Source organism: Chiloscyllium punctatum, chromosome 25 (genome assembly GCF_047496795.1).
Source record: "Chiloscyllium punctatum isolate Juve2018m chromosome 25, sChiPun1.3, whole genome shotgun sequence".
In the NCBI taxonomy this organism is placed as follows: Eukaryota; Metazoa; Chordata; class Chondrichthyes; order Orectolobiformes; family Hemiscylliidae; genus Chiloscyllium; species Chiloscyllium punctatum.
The window spans coordinates 64,065,779-64,093,120 of NC_092763.1; the positions used below are offsets into that span (position 1 = coordinate 64,065,779).

At 40.3% G+C, this 27,342-nt stretch overlaps 1 protein-coding gene across 3 annotated transcripts in view; it reads left to right on the forward strand.

Moving 5' to 3' along the window:
• abcb7 (ATP-binding cassette, sub-family B (MDR/TAP), member 7) overlaps nucleotides 1-27,342 on the forward strand; it is an 87,681-nt gene that overhangs the window by 17,294 nt on the left and 43,045 nt on the right. For all 3 annotated transcript variants that reach the window (XM_072595423.1, XM_072595422.1, XM_072595424.1), the window contains exons 2-5: nucleotides 7,534-7,614; nucleotides 11,531-11,614; nucleotides 14,806-14,925; nucleotides 25,990-26,122. In XM_072595423.1, coding sequence (XP_072451524.1) covers nucleotides 7,534-7,614; nucleotides 11,531-11,614; nucleotides 14,806-14,925; nucleotides 25,990-26,122 — 418 coding nt within the window. The remainder of the gene's footprint in view (nucleotides 1-7,533; nucleotides 7,615-11,530; nucleotides 11,615-14,805; nucleotides 14,926-25,989; nucleotides 26,123-27,342) is intronic.

Below are 27,342 nucleotides of genomic sequence, written 5' to 3' on the forward strand. Positions count from 1 at the left end.
TCCACACCGACCCGCCGAAGCGCAACCTACCCATACCCCTACATTTATCCTTCACCTAACACTACGGGCAATTTAGCATGGCCAATTCACCTGACCTCCACATCTTTGTGACTGTGGGAGGAAACCGGAGCACCTGGAGGAAACCCACGCAGACACGGGGGGGATCGTGCAAACTCCACACAGTCAGTCGCCTGAGTCAGGAATTGAACCTGGGACTCTGGCGCTGTGAGGCAGCAGTGCTAACCACTGTGCTACCGTGCCGCCCACAGTGTTGAAAAGGCTGAATCTTTTTCATCTTTCTCTGTTTTTGGTTTGTAGACCAAAATAGGAAAAAGATGCTGCTTTACATCAAGTAAACTGTGGGAGGAGATGTTACAGTTTTAACATGTTACTGGAACACATTGTGAGCTGCATTTACACTGTTGCTATGTTCAAGTAATGGGGAAGGATTGCTGCAATCATCAGCCCTCTGGGTGTGTAGAGGGCAACTTTACCTAGAGACAGGCTGTTGACTGGCTGCTGGGCAAGTGAACAGAATTGTTATCACGTAGGAACAAATTATTGCAGATGCTCGAATCTGTACTGAAAACAGTAAATGCTGGAGATCACAGTCAAACAGCATCCATGGAGAGAGAGCCAGCTCATGTTCTGAGGCTAGATGACTCCTCTTCAGCTCTGATGAAGAGTCATCTGAACTCAAAATGTTAGTTTGCTCTCTCTTCATGGATGCTGCCCGACCCACTGTGATCTCCAGCATTTGCTGTTTCCAGAATTGTCATGTTGAGAACTCCTGACCCACACAAATAGTGTTTTTTCAAATCTAAACGAATTAGCCTTTGATGAACAGAACTGCAACAAAAATCTCCAGACACTTAAAAAGACAACTCCCTCCCTCCCCCTCCCTCAATTCGTGTTTTATTTTCCTGTGATTAAAACTAATTTATTTATAATAAATAGTTTTTTTATGTCAAAAACTGAAACCTGTTTAGTGTTTTGATAACCTTAGTTCATCAGACAGGAAAATTGGGGGCTTTGAGTCTGTGATGTTGCAGCACTAGTGGGGCTCAATTATCAGTGTGCTTTCCCAAGTGGATTGTGACATTAAGGTCTTCATAACATAGCTTTGTTTGTTTATATCTTTTGTGCAATAAACATATGTTCTGTTGTTAAAGCAGCTAAGTGTGAATGTTTCTGTGACGAGCTTTCACAATAACCAATGTCTAATATTAAATGTGACTCATCAAGGTAGGTCTCATTCTGGGATCTGATTTGTCTAGTATTACTATCAGTGAGATTACAATAATGTCATTTTGCACATTTGGCTTTCTGACACCAATCACCTTTGTCAATATCTTTGGTGTTACCAATGCCCAGTAATCAAACTAGAATAACCATTTAAATACTACAGCCACAAGAGACCTTCTGAGGTTAAGAATCCTGCAGTCTGTAGGTCACCACCTCACTCCCAAAAGCCTATGAGCCATCTACAGATAGAAAGTCAGGAGTATGATGGAGTACTCCCCACTTGTCTGAATGAATGCCCTCAATTTGACATCAGTCAGGGCAAAGCAGCCAGCCTGACTGGCACCACATTACAAACATTCATGCTCTCCGTTTAGCAGTACCATGTACCATCTATAAAATGTACTTCAGAAATTCACCAAGGCTCTTTCCACAACTACAAACTGTGAAGACAGAAGATAGATGGGAACAATATCACCTGCAAGTTCTCCTCCAAGCCAGTAGCCATCCTGATTTGTAAATGTTTCAACATTCCATCACCTTTTGCTGGATTAAAATCCTGGAATTCCTTCCTAACAGCATGGTGGGTGTATCTACACCAAATGGACTGCCTTAAAGAAGGCAGTGTGAAAGCCCAACTAGAGATAGGGTATGGCTGACATTTATTCCCTATTTCCCTGAATGAATAAATACAAATGACTAGTTGTTGTGGTTCTGTTCGCCGAGCTGGGAATTTGTGTTGCAGACGTTTCGTCCCCTGTCTTGGTAACATTCTCAGTGCTTGGGAGCCTCCTGTGAAGCGCTTCTGCCTCTAGGAATTCCCTGGCTGTTCTCTGTTTGGTTTGTCCTATAATAGTAGTGTTGTCCCAGTCGAACTCATGATGCTTGTCATCTGAGTGTGTGGCTACTAAGGATAGCTGGTCGTGTCGTTTCATGAATTCCTAGAGGCATTGCACTCATCCACAGATTCAACCAATAAGCACATGGACCTGGACCCAATATACCAGCCACTGCAGCGGACAGCTGGAACTGACAACCGGAAACAGCAGATACAAATCACTATAAATGCCGGAGGAAACATCACAGAAGCGCTTCACAAGAGGCTACCAAGCACTGAGGATGTCACCGAGACAGGGGACGAAACATCTGCAACACACATTCCCAGCTCGGCGAACAGAACCACAACAACGAGCACCCGAGCTACAAATCTTCTCCCAAACTTTGAACAAATGACTAGTATATGTAAACTACCCACAGTGGTGAAATTACTTGTCGTTTAATCATGATGAGGTGGCACTTGTGTACCCTTTAAGTGTCTTATAATTGCTTAGTGAAGTTTAAATAAGCAATCTCCCTTATACCTGAGATGCCATCCTCTGGTTGCTTTTTAAAACCAACTTCATGTGCGCTTTCAATGGCGCACACATCTGTTTCCTAGAAATTTTACAACTTCCCATCATAGAGTCATAGAGATGTACAGCATGGAAACAGACCCTCTGGTCCAATCCATGTCGACCAGATATCCTAACCCAATCTAGTCCACCTGCCAGCACCAGGCCCATATCCCTCCAAATGTCTCTTAAATGTTGCAATTGTACCAGCCTCCACCACATCCTCTGGCAGCTCATTCCATACATGTACCACCCTCTGTGTGAAAATGCTGCCCCTTGGGTCTCTTTTATATCTTTCCCCTCTCACCCTAAACCTATGCCCTCTAGTTCTGGACTCCCCGACCCCCAGGAAAAGACTTTATCTATTTATCCTATCCATGCCCCTCATAATTTTGTAAACCTCTAGAAGGTCACCTCTCAGCCTCCGACGCTCCAGGGAAACCAGCCCCAGCCTGTTCACCCTCTCCCTGTAGCTCAGATCCTCCAACCCTGGCAACATCCTTATAATCTTTTCTGAACCCTTTCAAGTTTCACAACATCTTTGATAGGAAGGAGACCAGAAATGCACACAATATTCCAACAGTAGCCTAACCAATGTCCTGTACAGCTGCAACATGACTTCCCAACTCCTGTACTCAATACTCTGAGCAATAAAGGAAAGCATACCAAACACCGCCTTCACTATCCTATCTACCTGCAATTCCACTTTCGAGGAGCTATGAGCCTGCACTGCAAGGTCTCTTTGTTCAGCAACACTTCCTAGGACCTTACCATTAAGTGTATAAGTCCTGCTAAGATTTGCTTTCCCAAAAATGCAGCACCTCGCATTTATCTGAATTAAACTCCATCTGCCACTTCTCAGCCTATTGGCCCATCTGGTTCAGATCCTGTTGTGATCTGAGGTAACCCTCTTCGCTGTCCACTACACCTCCAATTTTGATGTCATCTGCAGACTTACTAACTGTACCTCTTATGCTCGCATACAAATCATTTATGTAAATGCCAAAAAGTAGAGAGCCCAGCACCGATCCTTGTGGCACTCCACTGGTCACAGGCCTCCAGTCTGAAAAACAACCCTCCACCACAACCCTCTGTCTTCTTTGAACCAGTTGAACCAGTTCTGTATCCAAATGGCTAGTTCTCCCTGTATTCCATGAGATCTAACCTTGCTAATCAGTCTCCCATGGGGAACCTTGTCGAATGCCTTACTGAAGTCCATTTGATCACATCTACTGCTCTGCCCTCATCAATCCTCTTTGTTACTACTTCAAAAAACTCAATCAAGTTTGTGACACATGATTTCCCATGCACAAAGCCATGTTGACTATCCGGAATCAGTCCTTGCCTTTCTAAATACGTGTATATCCTGTCCCTCAGGATTCCCTCCAACAACTTGCCCACCACCGAGGTCAGGCTCACCGGTCTATAGTTCCCTGGCTTGTCTTTACTGCCCTTCTTAAACAGTGGCACCACGTTTGCCAACCTCCAGTCTTCCGGCACCTCACCTTGTTATCTCATTTCTGAAGGCTTCCCATTTTCCAGCCGTCCCTTTACCTGCGAACATCTGCCTCCAATCCGCTTTTGAAAGTTCTTGCCTAATACCGTCAAAATTGGCCTTTCTCCAATTTAGAACTTCAACTTTTAGATCTGGTCTATTTTTTTCCATCACTATTTTAAAACGAATAGAATTATGGTCACTGGCCCCAAAGTGCTCCCCCACTGACACCTCAGTCACCTGCCTTGCCTTATTTCCCAAGAGTAAGTCAAGTTTTGCACCTTCACTTGTAGGTACATCCACGTACTGAATCAGAAAATTGTACACACTTAAGAAATTCCTCTCCATCTAAGCCTTTAACACTATGGCAGTCCCAGTTGATGTTTGGAAAGTTAAAATCCCCTACCATAACTACCCTATTATTCTTACAGATAGCTGAGATCTCCTTACAAGTTTGTTTCTCAATTTCCCTCTGACTATTGGGGGGGTCTATAATACAATCCCAATAAGATGATCGTCCCTTTCTTATTTCTCAGTTCCACCCAAATAATTTCTCGATGTATTTCCAGGAATATCCTCCCTCCGCACAGTTGTAATACTATCCCTTATCAAAAATGCCAGTCCCTCTCCTCTCTTGCCTCATTTTCTATCCTTCCTGTAGCATTTGTATCCTAGCTGTCAGTCCTGCCCATCCCTGAGCCATTTTCTGTAATTGCTATGATATCCCAGTCCCATGTTCCTAACCATGTTCTCAACTGTACACGTGTCAGACCGATCTCTTTCCTCATTATCTCCCTGGGTCCCACCCCCCCACCTTACTAGTTTAAATCCACCCAAGCAGTTCTAGTAAATTTCCCTGCCAGTATATTAATCTCCTTCCAATTTAGGTGCAATCCGTCCTCCTTGTACAGGTCACTTCTACCCCAAAAGAGATTCCAATGATCCAAAAATGTAAATCCTTCTCCCATACATCAGCTCCTTAGCCACTCAGTGCTGCTGTATTATTCGTACTTGCCTTAACTGCAATTTGTTGTCTTTGTTTCTGGCTCCCAGTATGGCCTGCTGTTTCTCAGAACATTATATTTTTTTTTAAATTTGCATTTATATAGTGCTTCGCATAACTACAGGGCTTTGTGTATGGGAAAGCATGTCTCACTAACTTTGAGTTTTTTGAAGAGATGAAAAATGAGATTGAAGGCAGAGCAGTAGCTATCGTCTGTATGGACTTCAGCAAAGCATTCCACAAGATTCCGTATGGTGAACTGTTCAGTAAGATTTGGTCAAATGGAATCCAGTGAAGGTAGCCAATTAAAATAAAATTGGCTTGTAGGTAGGAGACGTGGTGGTGGAGGTTTGGTTTTCGGACTGCAGACCTGTGTCCACAAGGATCGGTGGTACGTCTGCTGCTTTTTGTCATTTTATATAAATGATTTGGATGTGAATATAGGAGATATGGCTGGTAAGTTTGCAGGTGACACCAAAATTGGTGGTGTAGTGGACAGTGAGGAAGGTTATCTCAGTACAACGGAACCTTCATCAGATGAGCCAACGGGCTAAAGAGTGGCAGATGGAATTTAATTTAGATAAATGTGAGGTGCTGCATTTTGCTAAGGCTTATACGCTTAATGGTAGAGCCCTGGGGAGTGTTGCTGAACAGAGACCGAGGAGTGCAGGCGCATAGCTCCTTGTAAGCGGAGTCGCAGGTAGACAGGGTGATGAAGAAGGCATTTGGTGCACTTGCCTTCATTGGTCATAACATTTTGTATAGAAGTTGGGATGTCATGTTGCAGCTGTATAGATTTTTAGTGAGACCACTTTTGGAATACTGTGTTCAATTCTGGTCACCCTTCGACAGGATGGATGTTGTTAAACTTGAGAGGGTACAGAAAAGATTTACAATTAAGTTGCCAGGGTTGGAGGGTTTGACCTATAGAAAGGCTGAATAGGCTGAGGCTATTTTCACTGGAACGTCGGAGACTTGGGTGATTGTAAAGAAGGCATGAATAGTGTGAATAGCCAAAGTCTTTTTCCTAGGGTGAGGGAATCCTAAACCAGAGGGCTTAGGCTTAATGTGAGAGTAGTGCCTGTATGGAATGAGCTGCCAGAGACAGTCAAGGCGGGTACAGTAAAATATTTAAAAGACACCTGCATGGGTACATAAATAGGAAGGGTTTAGTGGGATAAGGACCAAATGCTGGCAAATGGGTCAAGGTCAGATTGTGATATCTGGTCAGTGTGGATGAGTTAGGTCGAAGAGTGTGTTTCCATGCTGTGAGGACTTCACAATCAAGAAGGCACTTTTCTTTATGAAACATTGTAGCTGCTCTGACACAAAAAATTTGGTCATCAGTGTTTGCAGAGCTAGCACTCTCAAACAACAAGATGGTGATAACCAGAAAATCAGTTTTTGCCATGGTCGATTTGAGGCACATTTGTCGGCTAGGATGCCGGGATAACTCCCCGCGCTTCTGAATAGCGGCATGGGATCTTTTACAGAGTAATCTATGACAAGTTTTAGTTATTCTTGATATTTCTGGCTGCTGGCTTCTTTACGTGAAAGTCATAAAGTAGGCGTGGAAGAAGCAGGCCATTGTGTTAAAGTTTGACCTGGTGCCTAACCCAAACGTCTTGACTGGCTGCTGCCTTTTCTGGGTTTACTGACACTTAGGGCTGTACAGCCATTGCCGTTGTCCCTGCATAATACGTTGTACATACAAAATAGCTTCCTTTTATATAGCATGTAATCCAAATTATTGTGAGCTTTGCTACCAAGCAGCCGAGATTACTTTTATTGTAAATTGTATTCAAAGAGAATAATCAGCCAAGAGGATAAAGCTTATGAAGATTGCAAAACTATATGTTCTCTGTAACTGTTTCTATTTTTATCTCTTTCTACATTGTGATGTCATTCTGTATTGGCCTTTTTAGAAAATGAACTGTATTCTGCACATACTTTAGCACAATACATCTCGTTTAAATAAGGTGCTTCTGTGATGCTTGATTTTTATAATTCTGGTGCTGAGGCATCAGTTGACATCTTGGTGTTGCTAAGTCCATTGTTCACTGTGGAAGAGACAAACTGCAATTGTTATTGGAAACATAAAGACACTGAATTACAAGCTTGAATGATGTGTTTCTGCAAGATTTCGAATATTCAGTTGTGCTGCAATACTTTTGTTCACCTTATTAGCTACTAGATACTGTCTTAATAATCTCCATTTGACAAGTATTTCCACGGTAATTTAATTTGAGTGAACTTTACCTTATTAATTTTCTGCCTAATAAATGCACAGCTCCATCTCTATTTAGTAAATTGTCTTTGAAAACATTTGGGGTAGCTTTAAGATTTCGATTAATATTTTCTGTGTATGAAAAGTGCTGATTCTTCTTTTGTTTTGCATATAGACTTCTCCACCTTATTCAAGATTTGGAACCTTGCAAAATTTGAGGGGAGAAACTGGAAGGCACATATTGGAGACTACAAAGGTTGGATTTTAGTGCTCTGTCTTTTGTGTTCATAGGAATAAGTGGAGACAATTGTATGGAAGAAGTAAATTTGGCTAACTTATTTACCTATTAATGATTTTTTGACACTCCTCCATCTACTACATGATTTAATTGCAGTCTGTTACAACATTCAACATTTTTATACTTGGAATGATGAGACTCCCTGTGGAATTTTCTCCCTTTGCCAGTTACTTCTTGTCATACTATATATGGTTTGACTAAAACAGTAATTCAAATAATTGGCTTGCATTGCCTCCTCCAAATTTTCCAAATGTTGGCCAATGAAGAGAAAAGAGAGCACTCCAGGCTGTTCCTAGAACAGTCTAGCCATCAAATCTGATGTGTAAAGTGGCCTGGCATGCCAAAGCTGCTAATGTTTAATCTATATGTTTGATTTAATTAATTTATTATAATCATTATTGAAGTATATCGCATTAACCATGATCAGGAAAGAGGAATTGATTTACAATTTTCATTAAACCTTTCAAAATGAAATTACTAAACTTTATCCAGTGGGCATCTCCTATTATTCCAACTTTGTGGTAAGGAATAATGTGTATCACTGCAATTGGAGGAGGATGATCTGAGACTGAAAACCATGAAATTAAGCAGAAATTGGAGGCGTTTATTAATCTTCAAATCTTATTTCAGAAGTAATCGTGTGAAAGAGAAATTTTAATTTGTTACATTATAATAAATTAGTCTTTAATCAAGTGGCTATATAGAGATTTGAATTCTCCCACTGAAGTTATCTGTGCAAATGCAAAACTTGTCTTAAAATTCCATTTTTTGATTTATAAAAATCAAGTTAAGAATTTGATTCATTGTGCAGGGCAGCATGGTGGTTCAGTAGGTAGCATTGCTGTCTCACAGCGCTTGGTTCAATGTTAGCCGCAGGTGACTGTCTGTCTGTGTGGCATTTGTACATTCTCCCCCTGTCTGCATGGGTTTCCTTCAGGTGCTCTAGTTTCTTAGCACAGTCCAGGAATGTGCAGGCAAGGTGGATTAGCCATGGGAAATGCAGGGTTACAAAGATAGGGTGGGGGTTTACACACCCGTGGTCAGATGAAAGAATTTTAATACAATAACTCCTCCGCATAATGCATTGTTGAACAAAATACAGGTAAATCCATGATATTGTCTTTTGTATCTTTTGTTCTCTGTGGAATGGGATCTCACAAGTGCAACATAAGGTTGAATATTGCATACCCACACTGGTAAGCCAAGAGACTAGCTCACCCCCACAATGTGAAAGATGGGTGAATGCCCCAAATTGGCACCATGCCAAACATTTGTTTTTTAAAATAAATTAAGGTTCAGTGGAACTTGTTCAAAGCCTAGTTGACCTTGATAGACTGCTGCCCACTCAATGATTTGTTCAGCATAGGAGCAGCTGTGCAGGAGCAGGCAGTTGTTAGTTTTATAAAATGGATGGAGTGTGGAGAAGGAAGAAGGGTTATTATCTTCAGGGAGTGTCACATCAAGAAGGATATTCCTGAAAGTGTCCCCACCCACTTTCCCATAGTCCCTCCCCATTGGCTTTTCGTACTCTTCCCAACTGAAAGTGTTGGACTTGAAGCATTCCCGGATCCATACTATATTTTCGAATGCTTGCCTGACTAGAGAGCTTGTGACATTCCCAGCACCAATGGAGCTGCTGACCTTTTAGATTGGTTGACAGCTTCAGAGAGTGGATCTTCCTGCACTCTGCTGTGTAGAACTCTCACAATTTAGCCTAATCAGTGTATTATGACTGTAGGCAGCTGTTTTTCATGGCAATGCAGTCACTCCACCCAAAACGTTCAGTCCTGTGCTTTCAAATTATCTCTTTGTCATTTGCCACTACCTCCTGCCATGAATACTATCTGTTGTACTTAGTTTGGAGGCAAAGGGTTATGAGTGGAATTTATCATTCCGTTATTATTGTACAGTTCTGACACTTCAGACCAGCATTGACATAGATGAAACACTTGCCCACTTCTGGACTATTATGCTTTATGAGCCAGAGATACCAGCAAGAAGGCTGAGTGATTTCTATCTGTCAACAACGAGAACATTCTAAATGTAATATTTGTTATCAATATTAATGCTCTAGAACACCACAGTCACAATACACTGAGAAAATGTGGCTGCCGTCCCTGTTTTGATCTTCTACTTTCTCATTCTCCATCTAAAAGTTTTTAATAACACTTGCCATCTGTTAAGTTTCTTTACTCATGGCATTCCTTTATTTAAAATAAAAGGCTGGACTGAAGTGAATTTATTATTTAAGTGATGTATAAGCAATGCACCCAGGTTAATTTTCCTCTTTCTGATTTAATGCAAGGAGATAATCTAGTAAAAAAACTAATTCCTGTTGAAATCACGTTCATAGAGAGTGCAGCAGTGGATTGGAGTTTTGGTTGTGTTGTGTAATCTTATTATTGACTTTCTGATCATGTTTTTTTTCCATTGATTAAACTTTCCTGTTTATCAGTGAGCATTATTTGCAATACTGGAGATTTTGCTTGTTTATATTATAACAGCCAGTTGAAATGGGGTGATAGGTTTCCCATTTTTAGCATGTGGCTCTTGCTTTATTAAAATCTAATTTACAAGATCAAAATTAAGTAGACAAATTGCATGATTTTCTTGAAAGAGAAAATGTGTAATTTTATTACATATTAACCTCCCCCCTAAAAATCAAGCAATCCAAACACAATTCCTAAGTTTAAAAGGAAGTAAGTCTCTGGTCAGACACTAAGAAGAGGCCATACAGTTGAACTAAAAATTGTTGGACTTTCAGCAATTACCTGAGGCAAGTTTCTTAATTGTTGACTTGTATTTTGCAGTAGTGGCGAATTTTAAGATCTTGAATTTTCATTGAATAGTTGTAGCCCCAGTTGCTTCAATGCCGGGCACTGACTTGGCGATTGAGAAAAACCAGGAGAGACCATGAGCAGAGGTCAGCCATGTAGCTCATTAGTCTGCTTTGCCATTCAGGGATCATGGCTAATCTGATAATCCTTAACTCCACATTCCCCATAACCCTTGATTCCCTTACTGCTTGCAAATCTGTTAATCTTGGCCTTCAATGATTCAAGCTCAACAACCCTCTGCGGTTAAAAAGAAAAATTCCACAGATTCCCAACCCTCTGAGAGAAGCGATTCCTCCTCCTCTGTCTTAAATGTGCAATCTAATATGCCCTCTGGTTGTCGACTCTCTCAAAAGGAGAAATAGCTTTTCTACATGCATCCTGTCGTCATCTAAGAATTTTGTTTCAATAAAGTCTTATTTTTGGATATTCCGACAAGTATTGGCCCAATCTCTTCAACCTTTCCAGATAATGTAGTGCCTCCGTTCCTGGTGTCAGCCTTGTGAACTTTCTCTTGACAGCCTCCAATGCCAGTATATCTGTCTTGATATAAGAGGCCCAAAACTGTTCAGTATTCTAACCAGGGTCTGACTGGTGCCTTGTATAGTATTAGCAAAACCTTCCTACTTCTATATTCCTTTCTCAATGAAATAATAGCCACATTATATTTTCCTTCCCTATCATTACTGAACTTATGTGCTAGCTTTCATGATTCGTGGACAATGACTCCCAAATTCCTCTCTTTTAACTTTCTACAGTCTTCCTCCATTTAAATAATATTCAGCACTCCTATTCTTCCCATCAAAGTTGCATTTCAGTTATATTCAAATCTACAGCCAAAACATGTGTTATGAAAACAGTTGGCTGTAGCTTTGAATATAACTAAAATGCAAGTTGGCTTGTAAGTGTGGTATTCAATGTGTCGTGTCAATGAGTTAGTTTCTAATTTTAGAAATCAGTAACATAATTTCTGTTAATTTTTTTGACTTTTGGCTTTGTTCTGTATTTTTTTTCTTATAACTGCCTTGTTTTTCTTCCAGGGAACCCAGTGGTGGCAGTTTGCAGGTAAAAGGACAGACTGGCATGGGCATGCTGGTGGAGGCCTTCATACCGACCCCAAAAAAGTAACGTATCTGTTGTCTCAACTCTGAATGCAGTTTTATTTTCAAATCTGATTTGTCTTATAGAGGGATATTGTTTTTATGAAATATATTTAATATCCAATTTGCATCTCTATGAATAATTTCAACAAAGCGTTTGTTAAGCACTTTTTACTATGTTAAAGGTGCTAGATCAATGCAATTCATGAAATCTTTGTTGCAATCAATGATTTTTAAAGTCATAGTTTTGCAAAGATGAAATAAGAGTGTCATTTGTGCATTTATACAAAAATGTTGAGGAAGGGTAACAAATAAGTAATAAGATTTTATTCTTCAAGTTGTTTATTTTGCAAGTGAATGCAGCATTTTTATTTGTGACGAAGGCTGGTCTAAAAACCTGATTTTTGCAGTTCACGTAAGCACTTTGAAGATTGCAGCTTGTGCATCAATTTCATGTGACTTTAATCTTCATCCTTTATGCCCCACCCTAGTATTAATGGAGCAATTGAAAAATCAGGTGAATTTGTCTCATTGGATAAGACAATTTAAAGTGATGCATCTTAATATACAATTGATTTTTGGTTCATCGCACTTCAAATTTCTTCTATCTTGTGTTTCTAATCTTTACAATTGAGTACTTTTATTCTTTTAGCCTTTAGAAGCCTACCCCTGAGTTTAGGCTAATATCTAAGTGATTTTCTTTACTCTGAAATAGAGACATTATATTTGTAATCTTTCATCCCTCTGGTGCAACATTTCTATCCAAGGATATTTGAAAGACGATTTTATTCAGCATTCTGAGTTGAGTTTCACCACATTTTCAGTTGAACTTCTTTATCTATAATTATTCCAAGTAATTGTTTCAGCTCCCCTGTGTATCCTCTAATTCACATGAAGGCATGCTTCTGTGAAAGCGATGAAAAAGCATACTCTGCCATTCTTTTATCCTCGATTAGGTTCTTTTGTTTCTCAATTATCACATTATCCTTTCTAATGACTTAACTTTGTATTGATAAGATCCTGTCCAATTTCCTTTTTATTCCTTGCCAGTCTAAATTAATGTGTCCTTTGGTCTTTATAATCTTTTACTTCCCCATTATATTTTTTTCCATATATTATTCTTACAATTACTATAATTCACCACCTCTGACATATTTGTCCCTACCCAAACCCCATCGACTTTAATGTAGCTTTCTCTGAGTGTGTTAATAGTCTGTTGATTCAGAACCCTTCAGAAATTCTTAGAAGTGACAGTTCCAAATAGCTTGTTTAGTGATTGGAAATTTGTGTATTTGCAATTAGAGTCATAGTTATACAGCACAGAAATAGATCCTTCGGTCCAACTCACTGTCCTAAACTGACCTTGTCCCATTTGCCACATATCCCTGAAACCCTTCCTATTCATGTAACCATCCAGATGCCTAAGTTTCATAATTGAACGCGCCACCTCCTCTGGTACTTGTACCACATACACGCACCACCCTCTGCATGAAAAAGTTGCCTCTCAGGTCCCTTTTTAAATTTTTCTCTTCTCACCTTAAACCTGTGCCATCTGGTTTGGACTCGCCTACCCTGAGAAAAAGGATCTCGGCTATTCACCTTAAACAGATTCCTCATGATTTTAATCAGCCTATTCAGCCTCTCACTATAGCGCAAACCCTCTAACCCTGGCTAAATCTTTCCAGACCCTTTCAGGTTTCACATCTTTCCTATATCAGGGAAACCAGAGTTGAATGCAATACCCCAAAAGTGGCCTCACTAATATTCTCTACAGTTGCAAAGTGATGTCCAACTCCTGTACTCAATCCACTGACCAATGGAGGCAAGCCTACCTTCACCACCCTGTCTATCTGGACTCCACTTTCGAGGAGTTACGCATCTGCACCTCCTGGCCTCTTTGTTTGGCAAAACTCCCCAGGAATAGATTTTATGGTCATTGATGGAACAGCAGCACTCTGAGCTGCATTTTCGCTTTCACTAAGTAAGGTGAAATTTGGTGCTAGTCAAAGAGGGTCTGCAGCTGTCCATCAATAGAGACATTTTGAAGGAGGGTGAACAAGTTATCGCTTTTAAGTATTCTCTTAACAAACCAACAAATGAAGAGCTCAGTTTTCTCATTTTAAGCAAAGTTTCAAAGACCGAAATAAACAATTCATGGAAATGTAGGATTAAAGTGAAACCAAATATCATAAACTTGTTAAAACAAATTATCTTACATTTGAATTTGAATGTTTTATCATGATGGAGATATTTGGTATTCCAAAAATTAGCTGTTCAGGGACAATGTTTATTCAAACATCACTCTGAACTTAATGCATTATTAAAAATCCGATTGTTCATCATTCAACAAGTTTTTAGCTTTCTTGAGAGATTTTATCACAAATCTAATAGTGAAAAAGAACTTACTGTATCAGATCATTGATGATTGGATTGATAGCGTGATGTAGGACCTCACTGGGCTGTGTGTGGGGAAACATGGAATCACTGGCAGTTTTAGGATTTCCAGACTCCTGAAGTAGCTATCAGTTTGAGGATTGATCATAGCAAATGCTGACCATTTCAATGTGATTAGATTAGATTACTTACAATGTGGAAACAGGCCCTTCAGCCCAATAAGTCCACACCGACCCTCCGAAGAGCAGCCCGCCCAGACCCATTCACCTACATTTACCCCTTCACCTAACACTACGGGCAGTTTAGCATGGCCAATTCACCTAACCTGCACATTTTTGGACTGCAAATCCCGTGCAATTATGTTAGTGTTGCTGACTGTTATTTTTAAGTCTTGAGTTTTGAAAGTTAGGTAAGTAATTATTTTGCAAATTTCAGCAAATTTGTGTTGCTTTAGCAAAGCAATGAAATATTTTTAAGGATTCAGAAGACCTACAATGTTGTTGTTCTAATCTTTTGAAGCTTTCTCGTCATTAAATTTCCTTGAAAAATTATAACTGGAAATAATTTTAAGCATCCTTCTCCATTTCTAAGTGTAACTACAATAATTTACGGGAAGACTTGGGCACCCAGCCATTAACTAAGTACATACCAGTATAATTCTCACCACAAGAGTGACTCAGCACTTGCTGCGTTTGTTAAACAAGATCATTTGCATTGTCAACTCAGTAACCATTAGAAACCCAAAATGTTCATGTTTTTGGAGTTCTTTTTATCAAAATTGAAGTTTGAAAATGTGCTAATTTTGTTAAATTATCTTGCAGTTGAAAGATGTTGATACAGGAAAAATTCTTAGGGCTATGTTGACGTATGTTTGGCCAAAGGATAGACCTGATCTACGTACCAGAGTGGCTTTGTCTCTTGGCCTTTTAGGTGGGGCAAAGGTCAGTAATTTGTTCATATTTTGAGATATGCTGTGTTTGTAACTTTATCTTTGCAGTTTATTTTGAGCATTTTATTGTGCCTTCCAATTTTAAAAAAATTTTTAAATGTTAAATAATGTATCAAACTAAAATAAAAGGAGTGGACAGCATTTACAGAGAGATGGTCACTCTGCAGGCTAAGATTCCACAGGGGGAGGGATGACCACCAGGCAGAGAAAGAGGATTAGGCAGACACTGCGCAAATATCCTATGGCTTTTCTCCTGAAAAGTAGCAATACTCTTCTAGATATGTTGGGGGAATGGCCTCAGAGGAAAATAGCAAGAGACAAATTTTTGGTATTGTCTGCTGCATGACAGAGGAGGAATAATTGTGAGAAAGCTATAATAATAGAGATTTAATCATAAAGGGGATAAATCATTTGCAGCCACAGAAACTATACTGCAGGGTTGTATGTTGCCTCCTTGGTGCTAGAGTCAAGGATGTCTTGGAGAGCCCACAGAATACTGTGGATTGAAAGGATGAACAGGCAACCATTATTGTACACATTGGTATTAATGCATAGGTTGAACAAAGAATGAGGTTCTAAAAGCAGAAAATAGGGAGTTAAGCATGTTTTTAAAAGTAGAACCTTGAAGATGGTGGTCTCCAGGTTGCTACCAATCCCATATGCTAGTCAGAAAATATCGTATGATGTCCCCTTCCTGGACATTTCAATCTCCATCAAATGATGACAGACTTAACACTGACATTTTTTACATGTTGGCTATATAGAATAGTCCATCTTCCATAGTTACACCGGTACCACTCCCCACCTGTTCCTCTGCTACATTGATGACTGCATCGGCGCCACTTCGTGCTCCCGCGAGGAGGTTGAACAGTTCATCAACCTCACCAACACATTCCACCCTCTCCTTAAATTCACCTGGACCATCTCTGACACCTCCCTCCCCTTCCTGGACCTCTCCATCTCCATCAATGACGACCAACTTAACACTGACATTTTTACAAACTCACTGACTCCCGCAGCTATCTGGGTTACACCTCTTCCCACCCTACCTCCTGAAAACATGCTATTCCGTATTCCCAATTCCTCCGTCGTATCTGCTCTCAGGAGGTCCAGTTCTACCACAGAACATACCATATGGCCTCCTCCGTTAAAGACCGTAATTTCCCTTCCCACTTGGTTGAAGATGACCTCTAACGCATCTCATCCACGTCCCACACCTCCACCCTCAAACTCCACCCCTCCAACCGCAACAACAACAGAACCCTCTTGATCCTCACCTTCCCCCCTACCAAACTCTGCATAAACCGCATCATCCGCCAACATTTCTGCCACCTACAAATGTCCCCACCACCAGGGATATATTTTCCAGCCCACCCCTATCTGCCTTCCGCAAAGACCGTTCCTTCCGTGACTACCTGGTCAGGTCCACGCGCCCCAACAGCCCATTCTTCCCCCACTGGCACCTTCCTCTGGCACCGCAGGAAATGCAAAACCCGCACCCACACCTCCATCCAAGGTCCCAAAGGAGACTTCGACATTCATCAAAGTTTCACTTGCACATCCACCAATGTCATTTATTGTATCCGTTGCTCCCGATGCGGTCTCCTTTACATTGGGGAGACTGTACGCCTCCTCGCAGAGTGCTTTAGGGAACATCTCCAGGACACCATACCATTCAACCCCACTGCCCCGTGGCCAAATATTTCAAATCCCCCTCCCATTCGGCCTCCTCCACCACCAGTCTCTCGCCACCCAACGTCTGGACAAAGAACGCCTCATCTTCCGCCTCAGAACACTTCAACCCAGGGCATCCGTGTGGACTTCACCAGTTTCCTCATTTCCCCTCCCTCTACCTTACCCCAGTTCCAACCTTCCAGCTCAGCACAGTCCTCATGACCTGTCCTACCTGCCTAGCTTCCTTCTCACCTATCTGCTCCACTCTCCTCAAACCTATCACCTTCATCCCCACCTCCATCCACCTACTGTACTCTTTGCTACTTTCTCTTCCCCCCCCCCCCCCCCCATTTATCACTCCACCCCGGAGTCTCCCTGCCTCTTTCCTGATGAAGGGCTTTTGCCCAAAACATCGATATTTCCTGCTCCTCGGACGCTGCCTGACCTCCTGTGCTTTTCTAGCACCACTCTGATCTGGACTCTGATCTCCAGCATCTGCAGTGCTCACTTATGCCTAGAAATAGTATGATGTCAGTTTAGTATGTGACTGGAAAAATGGATGTTTCATCTTGTGGGAAAATTGAGAACTAGTTATCAATTTAAAAGAAATTAGGAAAATGTTTTTTCTGAGGATCATGTCTTTGGAAGTCTCTTCATGAAATAGTTAACAAAGCAGAATCTGATTATTTTTTATGATCGAGATTCATAGAATCTTAAGAGGCTAAAAGATTATTGGGGTAAATGATAGTGGATTTTTTTGGTTACAATGAAATCAGCCATAATTCAATTGAATGGAAGAGTAGGCTTGAGGGGCTGAATGGCCCTACTCCTCCTGATTCATGGAGCTATAAGGACCTTCGTTATGACTATACACATTTCTCAATTTTTTTTCACTAATCTAATTTAATCTAATACTTTGGTAATCCTGTCTAGGAAAAACCTTTGTTTGTGCTGGTTTCAATTGAGGGAATTTAATCTCAATGTTAGTAAGGAAGCCATAATTAGACTTGTTTTGCACATTATTTTATGCATTAATGAATTTGCTGTGATCGGTGAAGTGGTTATAAATCACAACTCCAAATGATCTATTTCTGCAGCTAAGTAAAGAACGTTCACAATCTTTTAGTATTTACATTTGATCAACTTTGTAATGTAATAATCTAGTGAATGCGATTTGAGTAAAGGCACTAAATTAAAATTTAAAAATGCAAGAAATAGTAATTTAAGAAATGAACACTGAAAGATGAGGGATTTAAATTAATTTTAGTCAGAAGAACCCAAGTCCAAATAATTGAGTTCCATCTCTGTTTTCATGCAAAAGTTTTTGCTTCAATCCTTTTTAAACTTCCTTTTTTGCCAGGCAATCAAGCTGTGTATGCTGTAACACATACGAGCAACAAGGTGACAAGTTATCAGTTAAAATTCTGTAGGAAGAGAGTTTTTTATAGGATCCTCACAGTGTGGAAACAGGTCATTTGGCCCAACAAGTCCACACCGACTCTATCCCTGCATTTCCCATGGCTAATCCACCTAATTTACACATGCCTAGGCACTCTGGTCAATTTAGTGTGGCCAATCCACATAACCTACACATCTTTGGACTGTGGGAGGGAACTAGAGCACTGAGGTTGGTCGCAAATAGGAGGATGCACTTCATGCTGATTTTTCTCCAACTCAGTCCCATTCTTCCTCACTTCCCAAAGTTAATAATGGGGTTTAGTGTGGTCATTGAATTTTGTGTTTTCACCAAACTGAAACAGATTTTTTGGCAACTAATTAAACAAGTTATATTAGCATCCATTTTGTTAATTTTTAGCTTCAATACCTTGTATTCAGGAAATAGTTTGTGGAGGCTGAAAGCTAAAGACAAAAAAAAATCAGCTACAGTTCATAACTTGTCACAAAGCTAAATTATACAAATGATTTACAAATGACTCGCGTAAGACTTTCTTTTGTACATCTGAGAAGCCAGGAAATTGAGCTACATAATTTGCTCCTTCAGAGAACTAAGACCAGCACTACGGGCAGAATGCCTGCTTAGTGTTCTCTGCTATTTTCTGAGAGTCAGAAATGAAAAAAAAATGATTTTCAGCATCACAAAGAGAGAGATGAATGTTCCAGATGTGGTGGCATGACCTAACTTGACTAATAATACAGAGACCCAGGGTAATGCTGTGGGACATCGGTTTGAATCTAAACATGGCCGCTATTAGAATTTAAATTTAATTAATACGTCTGAAATATAAGACTACTATCTGTAATAACAACAAAGAACTATCATTGATTGTTGGAAAAGCCTACCTGGTTACTGTTCTTTAGGAAAAGAAATCTGCTATCTTTACTTGATCTGGCCAATAGTTCAGGACTCTCAGGAATGTGGTTGATTTTTGACAGCCATCTGAAATGGCTGAGCAAGCCGTTCAGTGCAAACGTAATGGATGGACGACAAATGCTGATTTTGTTAATGACACTCATGGTCCCTGAAAGAAACAAAAGAGGGAAAATGTGTTTCTTTATTCCAACCATTACACTATGTAGTCAATATTTATCTCTTTCAGAATCTGATTACTCTGCCAGGTATCTTCCAAGAGATCCCAGTGTTTTTTTTTATTTGCTGCCTCTGTGAACTTTGTTTGTTTTGGAGTTTGAAGTCTTCAAATGCAAGTTGTTTCTTTTGACCTGTACTGGCATGGGTCCGAAGCTAGAGGGATCCAAGTTATTTTCTTGTCAGGGTCAAGACGCTGGGAGGTAGGGAGGGTAACCTTTAGACTTAATGTTAACATTCAGCAACGTAAAGTGTCTAGTATTTAATTATTTAATATTTAATTAAATTTGTCAAGCTTGTTCTGATCAAAATAAGACTTGTAATTAAACGTGCAATCTGTTCAATTATTACTTGAAACCTCTTTCTTTGCGTGCTTTCTTGGTAAATGCAATTTTTCTTTTTAAAGATGCCTTCCAAAATTATATTGTTTTGTTTACAGTTTTCTAATATATAGTTATGAAATTAACTATATACCCTGTGCCCTGAAATCATAGCTTTATTCACTTGGGACACATGACTGCATTGCCCCTAAGCAATTTGGTGTTCTATCCTTATGGAATAAATCATATCATGCAATATACAGTAGCATTCTCTGTTCCTCACAAATATAGGATTTTGTCTTAAGATCTGTGCTTTCCTTCATTTTAATTGCAGAATTGATGTGCAGTTTTAGAGCATGTTTGCAATGTTTTCATGACAGTTGAAAACAAAACACACTATCTATTTTATTATTCTGTTTAAAATGTATTGCATGATTTTAGCATGTGACTAATTTTTTTTGTCTGTTTATTTGGAAGCTGGCTCTCGTGTATATTAAGTGTGTGTCTAGCAATCTATATGCACAGTAGATTTTTAAGTCTGTTAATTGATCCACTGAACAAGTTGTCTACTATATAACTCATGTTGCCGATGTTATATATCATCACTGGATCAGTCAGCCACAGATTCAAGTGGCATAATGGCTTCATGACATTCTCTTATCTCCAGTAAAAACAAGAACTGCAGATGCTGGAAACCAGAGTCTAGATTAGAGTGGTGCTGGAAAAGCACAGGAGGTCAGGCAGCATCCGAGGAGCAGGAAAATTGACGTTTTGGGCAAAAGCCCTTCATCAGGAATCTCATGCCAGTGGTAGCCTTTGGTATTTTATAGGTTATTTGTGATTTTACCATTTACTACTAACAAATCTGTTATCAGATGTCAATTTCACTGAACATTCAACAATAAGAACCTCATATTTACCTTACGCCTTGAACATTGCAGAAAAGCACTGTTGTGCTTCACAGAAGTGTTCATGATATAATTTTTGACAGTCAGCAAGGAGATATTAAAGTAGGTTAAGGTTAGAAAGGTGATATTAAAGGGCATCTTAGAAGCAGAGAAGATCAGATAGGAGATTTGGAGCTTTGGGTTTTGAAGGCTTGAATGCCAATGGTAGATCAATTTTTATAGTTGGTAATGCTCAGTAGACCATTAAAGGAGTGCAAATATCACTGAAGATTGTAGATCTGGAGGAGATTAGAGATGGCATGGGGCAAGCCATTCACTGATTGAAAATAAATTTCAAATCAAGGTATTGATTAATCCTGGGATCAGCATGTGTCAATGAACTCATGGGTGATTGTGAATGCACTTGGATGTAAATAAGAAAATGGGCAGTTACCATATGGGAGGCAACCCAAAAGCAGTGCAGTAAGACAGTCCAGTCAGGGTATTAACAAAATTTGAGTTCTAAACTATTGTTACATGGCTGCATTTAATAACTGAATGGCATCTACTAAAATACAACATGTTTTTCTCTTTATATGGTATTTAGATTGGTTTAGATTAGATTACTTAGTGTGGAAACAGGCCCTTTGGCCCAACAAATCCACACTGACCTGCCAAAGCGCAACCCACCCAGACCCATTCCCCTACATTTACCCCTTCACCTAACACTACGGGCAATTTAGCATGGCCAATTCACCTAACCTGCACATTTTTGGACTGTGGGAGGAAATCGGAGCACCCGGAGGAAACCCACGCAGACACGGGGAGAATGTGCAAACTCCACACAGTCACCTGAGACGGGAATTGAACCCGGGTCTCTGGTGCTGGGAGGCAGCAGTGCTAATCACTGTGCCACCGTGCCTGACCTTCATTCAGCTACAGCCCACTTGATCATTAGGAACTGGCCACATTTCCAATTGAATCACTGGTGTGTTGAACGTTTTCTGGAGTGGCCTTTGAGCAAGGAGTTTTTTTTGGTACTATCGCATTTCCAACACCCCTCCCCCAAGTCCCTCCTCCCTACCTTTTATCTTAGCCTGCTGGACACACTTTCTTCATTCCTGAAGAAGGGCTTATGCCCAAAACATCGATTCTCCTGGTCCTTGGATGCTGCCTGACCTGCTGCACTTTTCCAGCAACACATTTTCAGCTCTGATCTCCAGCATCTGCAGTCCTCACTTTCTCCTCGAGGATGTATTGTGACTCATTTTCCATGCGTTATTTTGCCTTTTTCTTTATCTGTTCTCTTTTGTTAGAAACATTTATTTTCGTAGAAATTTACAGCACAGAAGTGAATATTCGGGGTGTAGGTTTGTTTGCTGAGCTGTAGATTTGATATCCAGATGTTTCATTACCTGGCTAGGTAACATCATCAGTGGCGACCTCCAATTGAAGTGAAGCTGTTATCATCTGCTTTCTATTTATATGTTTGTCCTGAATGGGGTTCCTAGGGTTTGTGGTGATGTAATTTCCTGTTCGTTTTCTGAGGGGTTGATAGATGGTATCTAGATCTGTGTGTTTGTTTATGGCGTTGTGGTTGGAGTGTCAGGCCTCTAGGAATTCTCTGGCATGTCTTTGCTTAGCCTGTCCCAGGATAGATGTGTTGTCCCAGTCCTAATGGTGGGTTTTTTTCCTCCGTGTGTAGGGCTACGAGGGAGAGAGGGTCATGTCTTTTTGTGGCTCGCTGGTGTTCATGTATCCTGGTGGCTAACTTTCTTTCTGTTTGTCCTACGTAGTGTTTGTGGCAGTCCTTGCATGGAATGTTGTAGACGACGTTGGTTTTGTCCATGGGTTGTATTGGGTCTTTTTAGGTTTGTTAGTTTTTGTTTGAGTGTGTTGGTGGGTTTGTGTGCTACTAGGATTCCGAGGGGTCTTAGTAGTTTGGCTGTCATTTCTGAAACTTCTTTGATGTATGGTAAGGTGGTTAGGCTTTCTGGCTGTGTCTGGTCTGCTTGTCATGGTTTGTTCTTGAGGAATCTGCGGACTGTATTTTTTTTTTGAGTATCCGTTCTTCTTGAATGCGTTGTATAGGTGGTTCTCCTCTGTTTTCCGAAGTTCGTCTGTGCTGCAGTGTGTGGTGGCTCATTGGAATAGTGTTCTGATACAGCTTTGTTTGTGTGTTGGGATGGTTGCTGGTGTAGTTAAGTATTTGGTCAGTGTTTGTCGATTTTCTGTATACGCAGGTTTGTAGTTCTCCGTTGTCCGTTCTTTCGACTGTGACGTCCAGGAATGCGAGTTTGTTGTCGGTTTCTTCCTCCTTGGTGAACTTTATGCCTGTGAGGGTGTTGCTGATGTTAAATGTCTCTATCTTGTTTTGTTTTGTGATGACAAAGGTGTCATCTACGTAGCGGACCCAGATTTTTGACTTCATGGTTGGTAGGGCTGTTTGTTCTAGTCTTTGCATTACCGCTTCCGCTATGAATCCTGATAGCGGAGATCCCATGGGTGTGCCGTTGGTTTGTTTGTAGATTGTTATTGAAAGTGAAGTGGGTGGTGAGGCACAGGTCCACTAGCTTCATGATGTTTTCGTTGGTAATGTGATTGATGGTGGTTGGTGTGTGTGTGATGGTCTCTTCTAAAAGTGTGGTAAGTGTTTCCTTTGCCAGGTTGATGTTGATGGAGGTGAACAGTGCTGTTACGTCGAATTAGATCATTGTTTCGTCTTCCTCTATTTTGGTGTTTTTGATTTTTAGGAATTCCTGGGTGGAGTGGATGGAGTGCTGTGACTCTTCTACTAGGTATTTCAGTCTTGCGTGTAGTTCTTTGGCCAGTCTGTAAGTTGGTGTTCCGGGTAGTGAGACTATGGGTCTGAGGGGGGCTCCTGGTTTATGGATTTTTGGTAGTCTGTAGAATCGTGGGGTGTTGGTCCCATCTGGTTTCATTTTTTGGAATTCCGTCTTGTTTAATTGTCCGAAATTGTGTAATTTTCTTCAGAGATATGTAATTTTGTTTCCTAGTTGTGGTCGGGTCTACCGCCACCTGTTGGTAGGTGTTGGTGTCTGCGAGTTTCTCTATGTAGTCCCTTCTGTTCAGGATGACTGAGAGCCAACCTTTGTCTGCAGGTAACATAACAATGTTTTTGTCTTTTTTGAGGTTTTCTAGGGCTTTCTTTTCTTGTGTGTTCAGTTTGTTTCCTTCCTCTTTCAGCTCAGAGTAGGTGCAACTGTCTGTCTTATCGTTTGTTGTGTTTCTTCCGTGAGTTTGTTGTCCTTCAGTGTGGTTTCTAATGCCACTAGGAAATCCTTCTTGTCAGCGTCTCGGTAATTGAAATTTAGTCCTTTTACTAGTACCGCTTTTTGTGTGTCTGATAGGGTTTGGTCTGATAAGTTCTTTATCCATGCCCCTGTGTTATTGGTTTTGTTTTTGTGAGTTTGTCAAGTTTTTTCTTCAGGTCCTGATTTTTCTTTTTCTGTGTTTGTCGTTGTTTGGTGTTTATGGCTCGTTCTACCGCGTCTGTCCATTTTTGATTTGTTGTTTGTTTGAATAACGGTTTTTGGCGTGCAATTTCCCGGTTGTATTTTCGGAGTCTGTGGTGGGCGTCATTGATTAGTTCGCGGAGCATTCTGCGGCTGTTTCGTTCTGTTAAACTTCTGGCTAACAGGCTAGGAAAAGACATGCCAGAGAATTCCTAGAGGCCTGACACTCCAACCACAACGCCATAAACAAACACAGATCTAGATACCAGCTATCAACCCCTCAGAAAACGAACAGGAAATGACATCACCACAAACCCCAGGAACCCCATCCAGGACAAACCTATAAGTATAAAGCAGGAGACAACAGCTTCGCTTCACTTGGAGGTCGCCACTGATGTTACCTAGCCAGGTAATGAAACGTCTGGATATCAAACCTACAGCTCAGCGAGCAAACCTACACCCTAAACCTCAACCTGAGCTACAAACCTTGTAAAAAAAAGTGAATATTCAGGTCAGTAGGTCTATGCTGGCCTTCAGATGTAATGGTGGCTCAGTGGTTAGCACTGCTGCTTCACAGAACCAAGGGCTCGGGTTCGATTCCAGTCATGGGTGACTGTCTGTCTGTGTGGAGTTTGCGTGTTCTCCCCCTGTCAATGCGAGTTTCTGCCAGGTGCTCTAGTTTTCTCCCACAGTCCAAAGGTGTGTAATTGAGTAGATTGGCCATGCTAAGTGCTCTGTCGTGTCCAGGGATATGCAAGCTAGGTAGATTAGACATGGAGGGTCAGTGCAGACTTGAAGTGCCGAATGGCCTCTTTCTGCATGGGATTCTATGACTCATGGTCTTCCACTTCATCTTACGCTGTCCCTTTTTGTTTCTTCATTTGTACTTATCTAGTTTTCTTTAAATGGATATTTCTCTTTATTTATGCTTTTTTCTTCCCTTCCCTCTACTTTGATCATGGAGAATGTAGAATCTAAAGGCCAGGTTAGTCAGCAGGTCTGTTGCTCACTCGGTATATCAATTGACTAATAAGATTTTGGCATGCAAGTGTTAACCTTTATTTATTTTCAAAGAAAACTTCTCAAATGTTCTGTGGCAACTGATAGTTCCTAAATATCTTGTGACAATCTGATCTGAAACATTTCCCAGTTTTGTGTCGCTCAAGTGACATCCCTATGTTCTCAAGAGTATGCTTTTTTTAAAGTCTTCAGATCGTACCCACAAAAATGGATGTGAACATAGCAAGGGAATCATTCAGCCACCTGTTTGTGCTTTACTGGGCAACCATATCACTGGCTGCATCTGGGATGTATGATTACATGGAGTTCTTTTTCTTCATCTGTGTATCTCTTCTCCCCACCCCACCCCCCACCCCCACCTCAAAAGTTCAGTTTATTTCTAGCACCATCATAGAATTGAATATCTGCACACTTAGAAACTAGCAATGGTGTTTTATTTTAAAGAGTTGTTGTTGTGATTTAAATGGAGAGGGCTAATTAAGTTCACAAATTTTCCTTTGCTATCTTGCTGCTTTTTTGATCTGCACAATGATTTGCAGCCACAAAAGGAGACTATTTGGCCTGCCATGCTATGTATAATTTCTGAAGCTTGGATGAATATTGAAAGGAGTGGAGGAAATTTTAGCCTCTGATCAACCTTATGCCCTTGGGTAGCTTCTAGTGGCTGGATGAAGATTGACATTAGTAGAGGCTATAATGTGAATGATGGTGTGGGTTTGCAAATCCTGGCCTGATTTTAAAAATAAACATTGGGTACTTGTATCAATCTGTAATATTAGTTTGATCAGAAGTGACTTTTTTTTAATAATAAAAAGACAGAATTATATAGACCTGCATTGTGTTTTTATGAATGTATTAAATGTTGAGGTGCAACTGTTTACTTTAATACATCAAAATATGTTGCTGTCATTTTTGTTTAAAGTAAACATGTAAATACAGTAGAGCAATGGCATCAGCTGCCAGCTATTAGATGTTGCAATGAATTAAATCTTTACTGCCAACTTTTTACAGCACCAAGGACTTGACATTTAGAAGTGCCTCTAGGACCTTTATTCAGGAAGCTGTAAATCAGTCAAATTATTCACTAGGTGTAGTGTTCAACCTTTTGTAATGTTTGCTCATGTGTCTTTGCAGCTCATGAATATAATGGTTCCCTTCATGTTTAAATATGCAGTGGATGAACTCAACCAAATGTCAGGTAGTGTTTTGAACCTGAATGATGCAACTGGTACAGTCATCACCATGGCAACAGCTGTCCTTATTGGCTGTAAGTAAAATATTTTAATTTGCTTGACAGATGTTGACTTTCTTGCAGTGCAGGTTGCAATGAGTAGCAAACGTTTCTGGCAGGAGAATTGCAGAGAATTTTCTTTTCACTTTGCATAAATTTATGCATTGTGCACTAGATTCTTACTGGAATGATTTGAGTTTACAGATTATATCAAAATATATGTAAATCACACTTCTGTTGCAAAGAAAAGTGAGACATAATGTGGCAGGAAACTAAGCCTGAAAGGGTAATAGATTTATCGTTTTAAATTTGTGTGCTGAAGCAAATAAAAGGGTTAGACCTTCAATCTACTTCATGATGACTCATTGCCTCGTTTGTTTAGCTGTTGCAGTAGAAACCCTAATGGTGCGGGAGAATCAAACAGCACAGAAAGCAGTTACTCGGTACTTCATGCTCATGTTGTATCTGTGAAAGAGCTCTCCAATAAAGCCAACTCCCATACTGTTTTTCCATGCATGCGCAACATTTCAAGTGTCAACCCTTACAGGCAAAAATGGGTTTAAAACTGGGTAGTAACATAGAAATGGCAGACAGCATGTACAATATTACAAGTATTGGATGTATTTCAAGTACAGACCATTCTGATGGTCTCAATTTGTAGTGATCACTTCTTTTTCGTGTCAAAACAAAAAAGCAGGCCAAATGTCTTTTGTGCAATTGATAATGCCATTTTGACTGCGTTAGTTGTTTTTTTTTCCTCTTCAGTCGAAGACACTAATAACATTCCAAAATTACTAAATAATCAAGGGGCAAAAGAAGGAGAGGAAATAAACACGAAGTATCTCAATAGAAAAAGTGCTAGTGAACCTTCTGGGCTAAAGGCCAGTAAGTTCAATGGAGCTGCATCCCAAGGTATTAAAAGAACTAGCAACAGAGATAGTGGATGGACTGGTAGTAATTTTCTAAGAGTCCATAGATTCTGCAAATGTTCCAGAGGATTGGAAAACTGTCAATGTAATACTTTTATTTAGTAAGGGAAGAAGACACAGAACAGGTAATTATAGGCCACTAGCTCAATGTCTGTTATTGGGGGAAAGTATTTATGCCCTTTTCTCAAAAATAAGAAAGAAGTTTAACTGAAATTGACAATACAAGATTTAGATCAGAAGATGCTCTGGCAATTGGGGGAATTTAAATTCCGTAGGAAAAATTCTGGAATTAAGAATCTAATGATGATCAATGTCTGGTATAAAGAA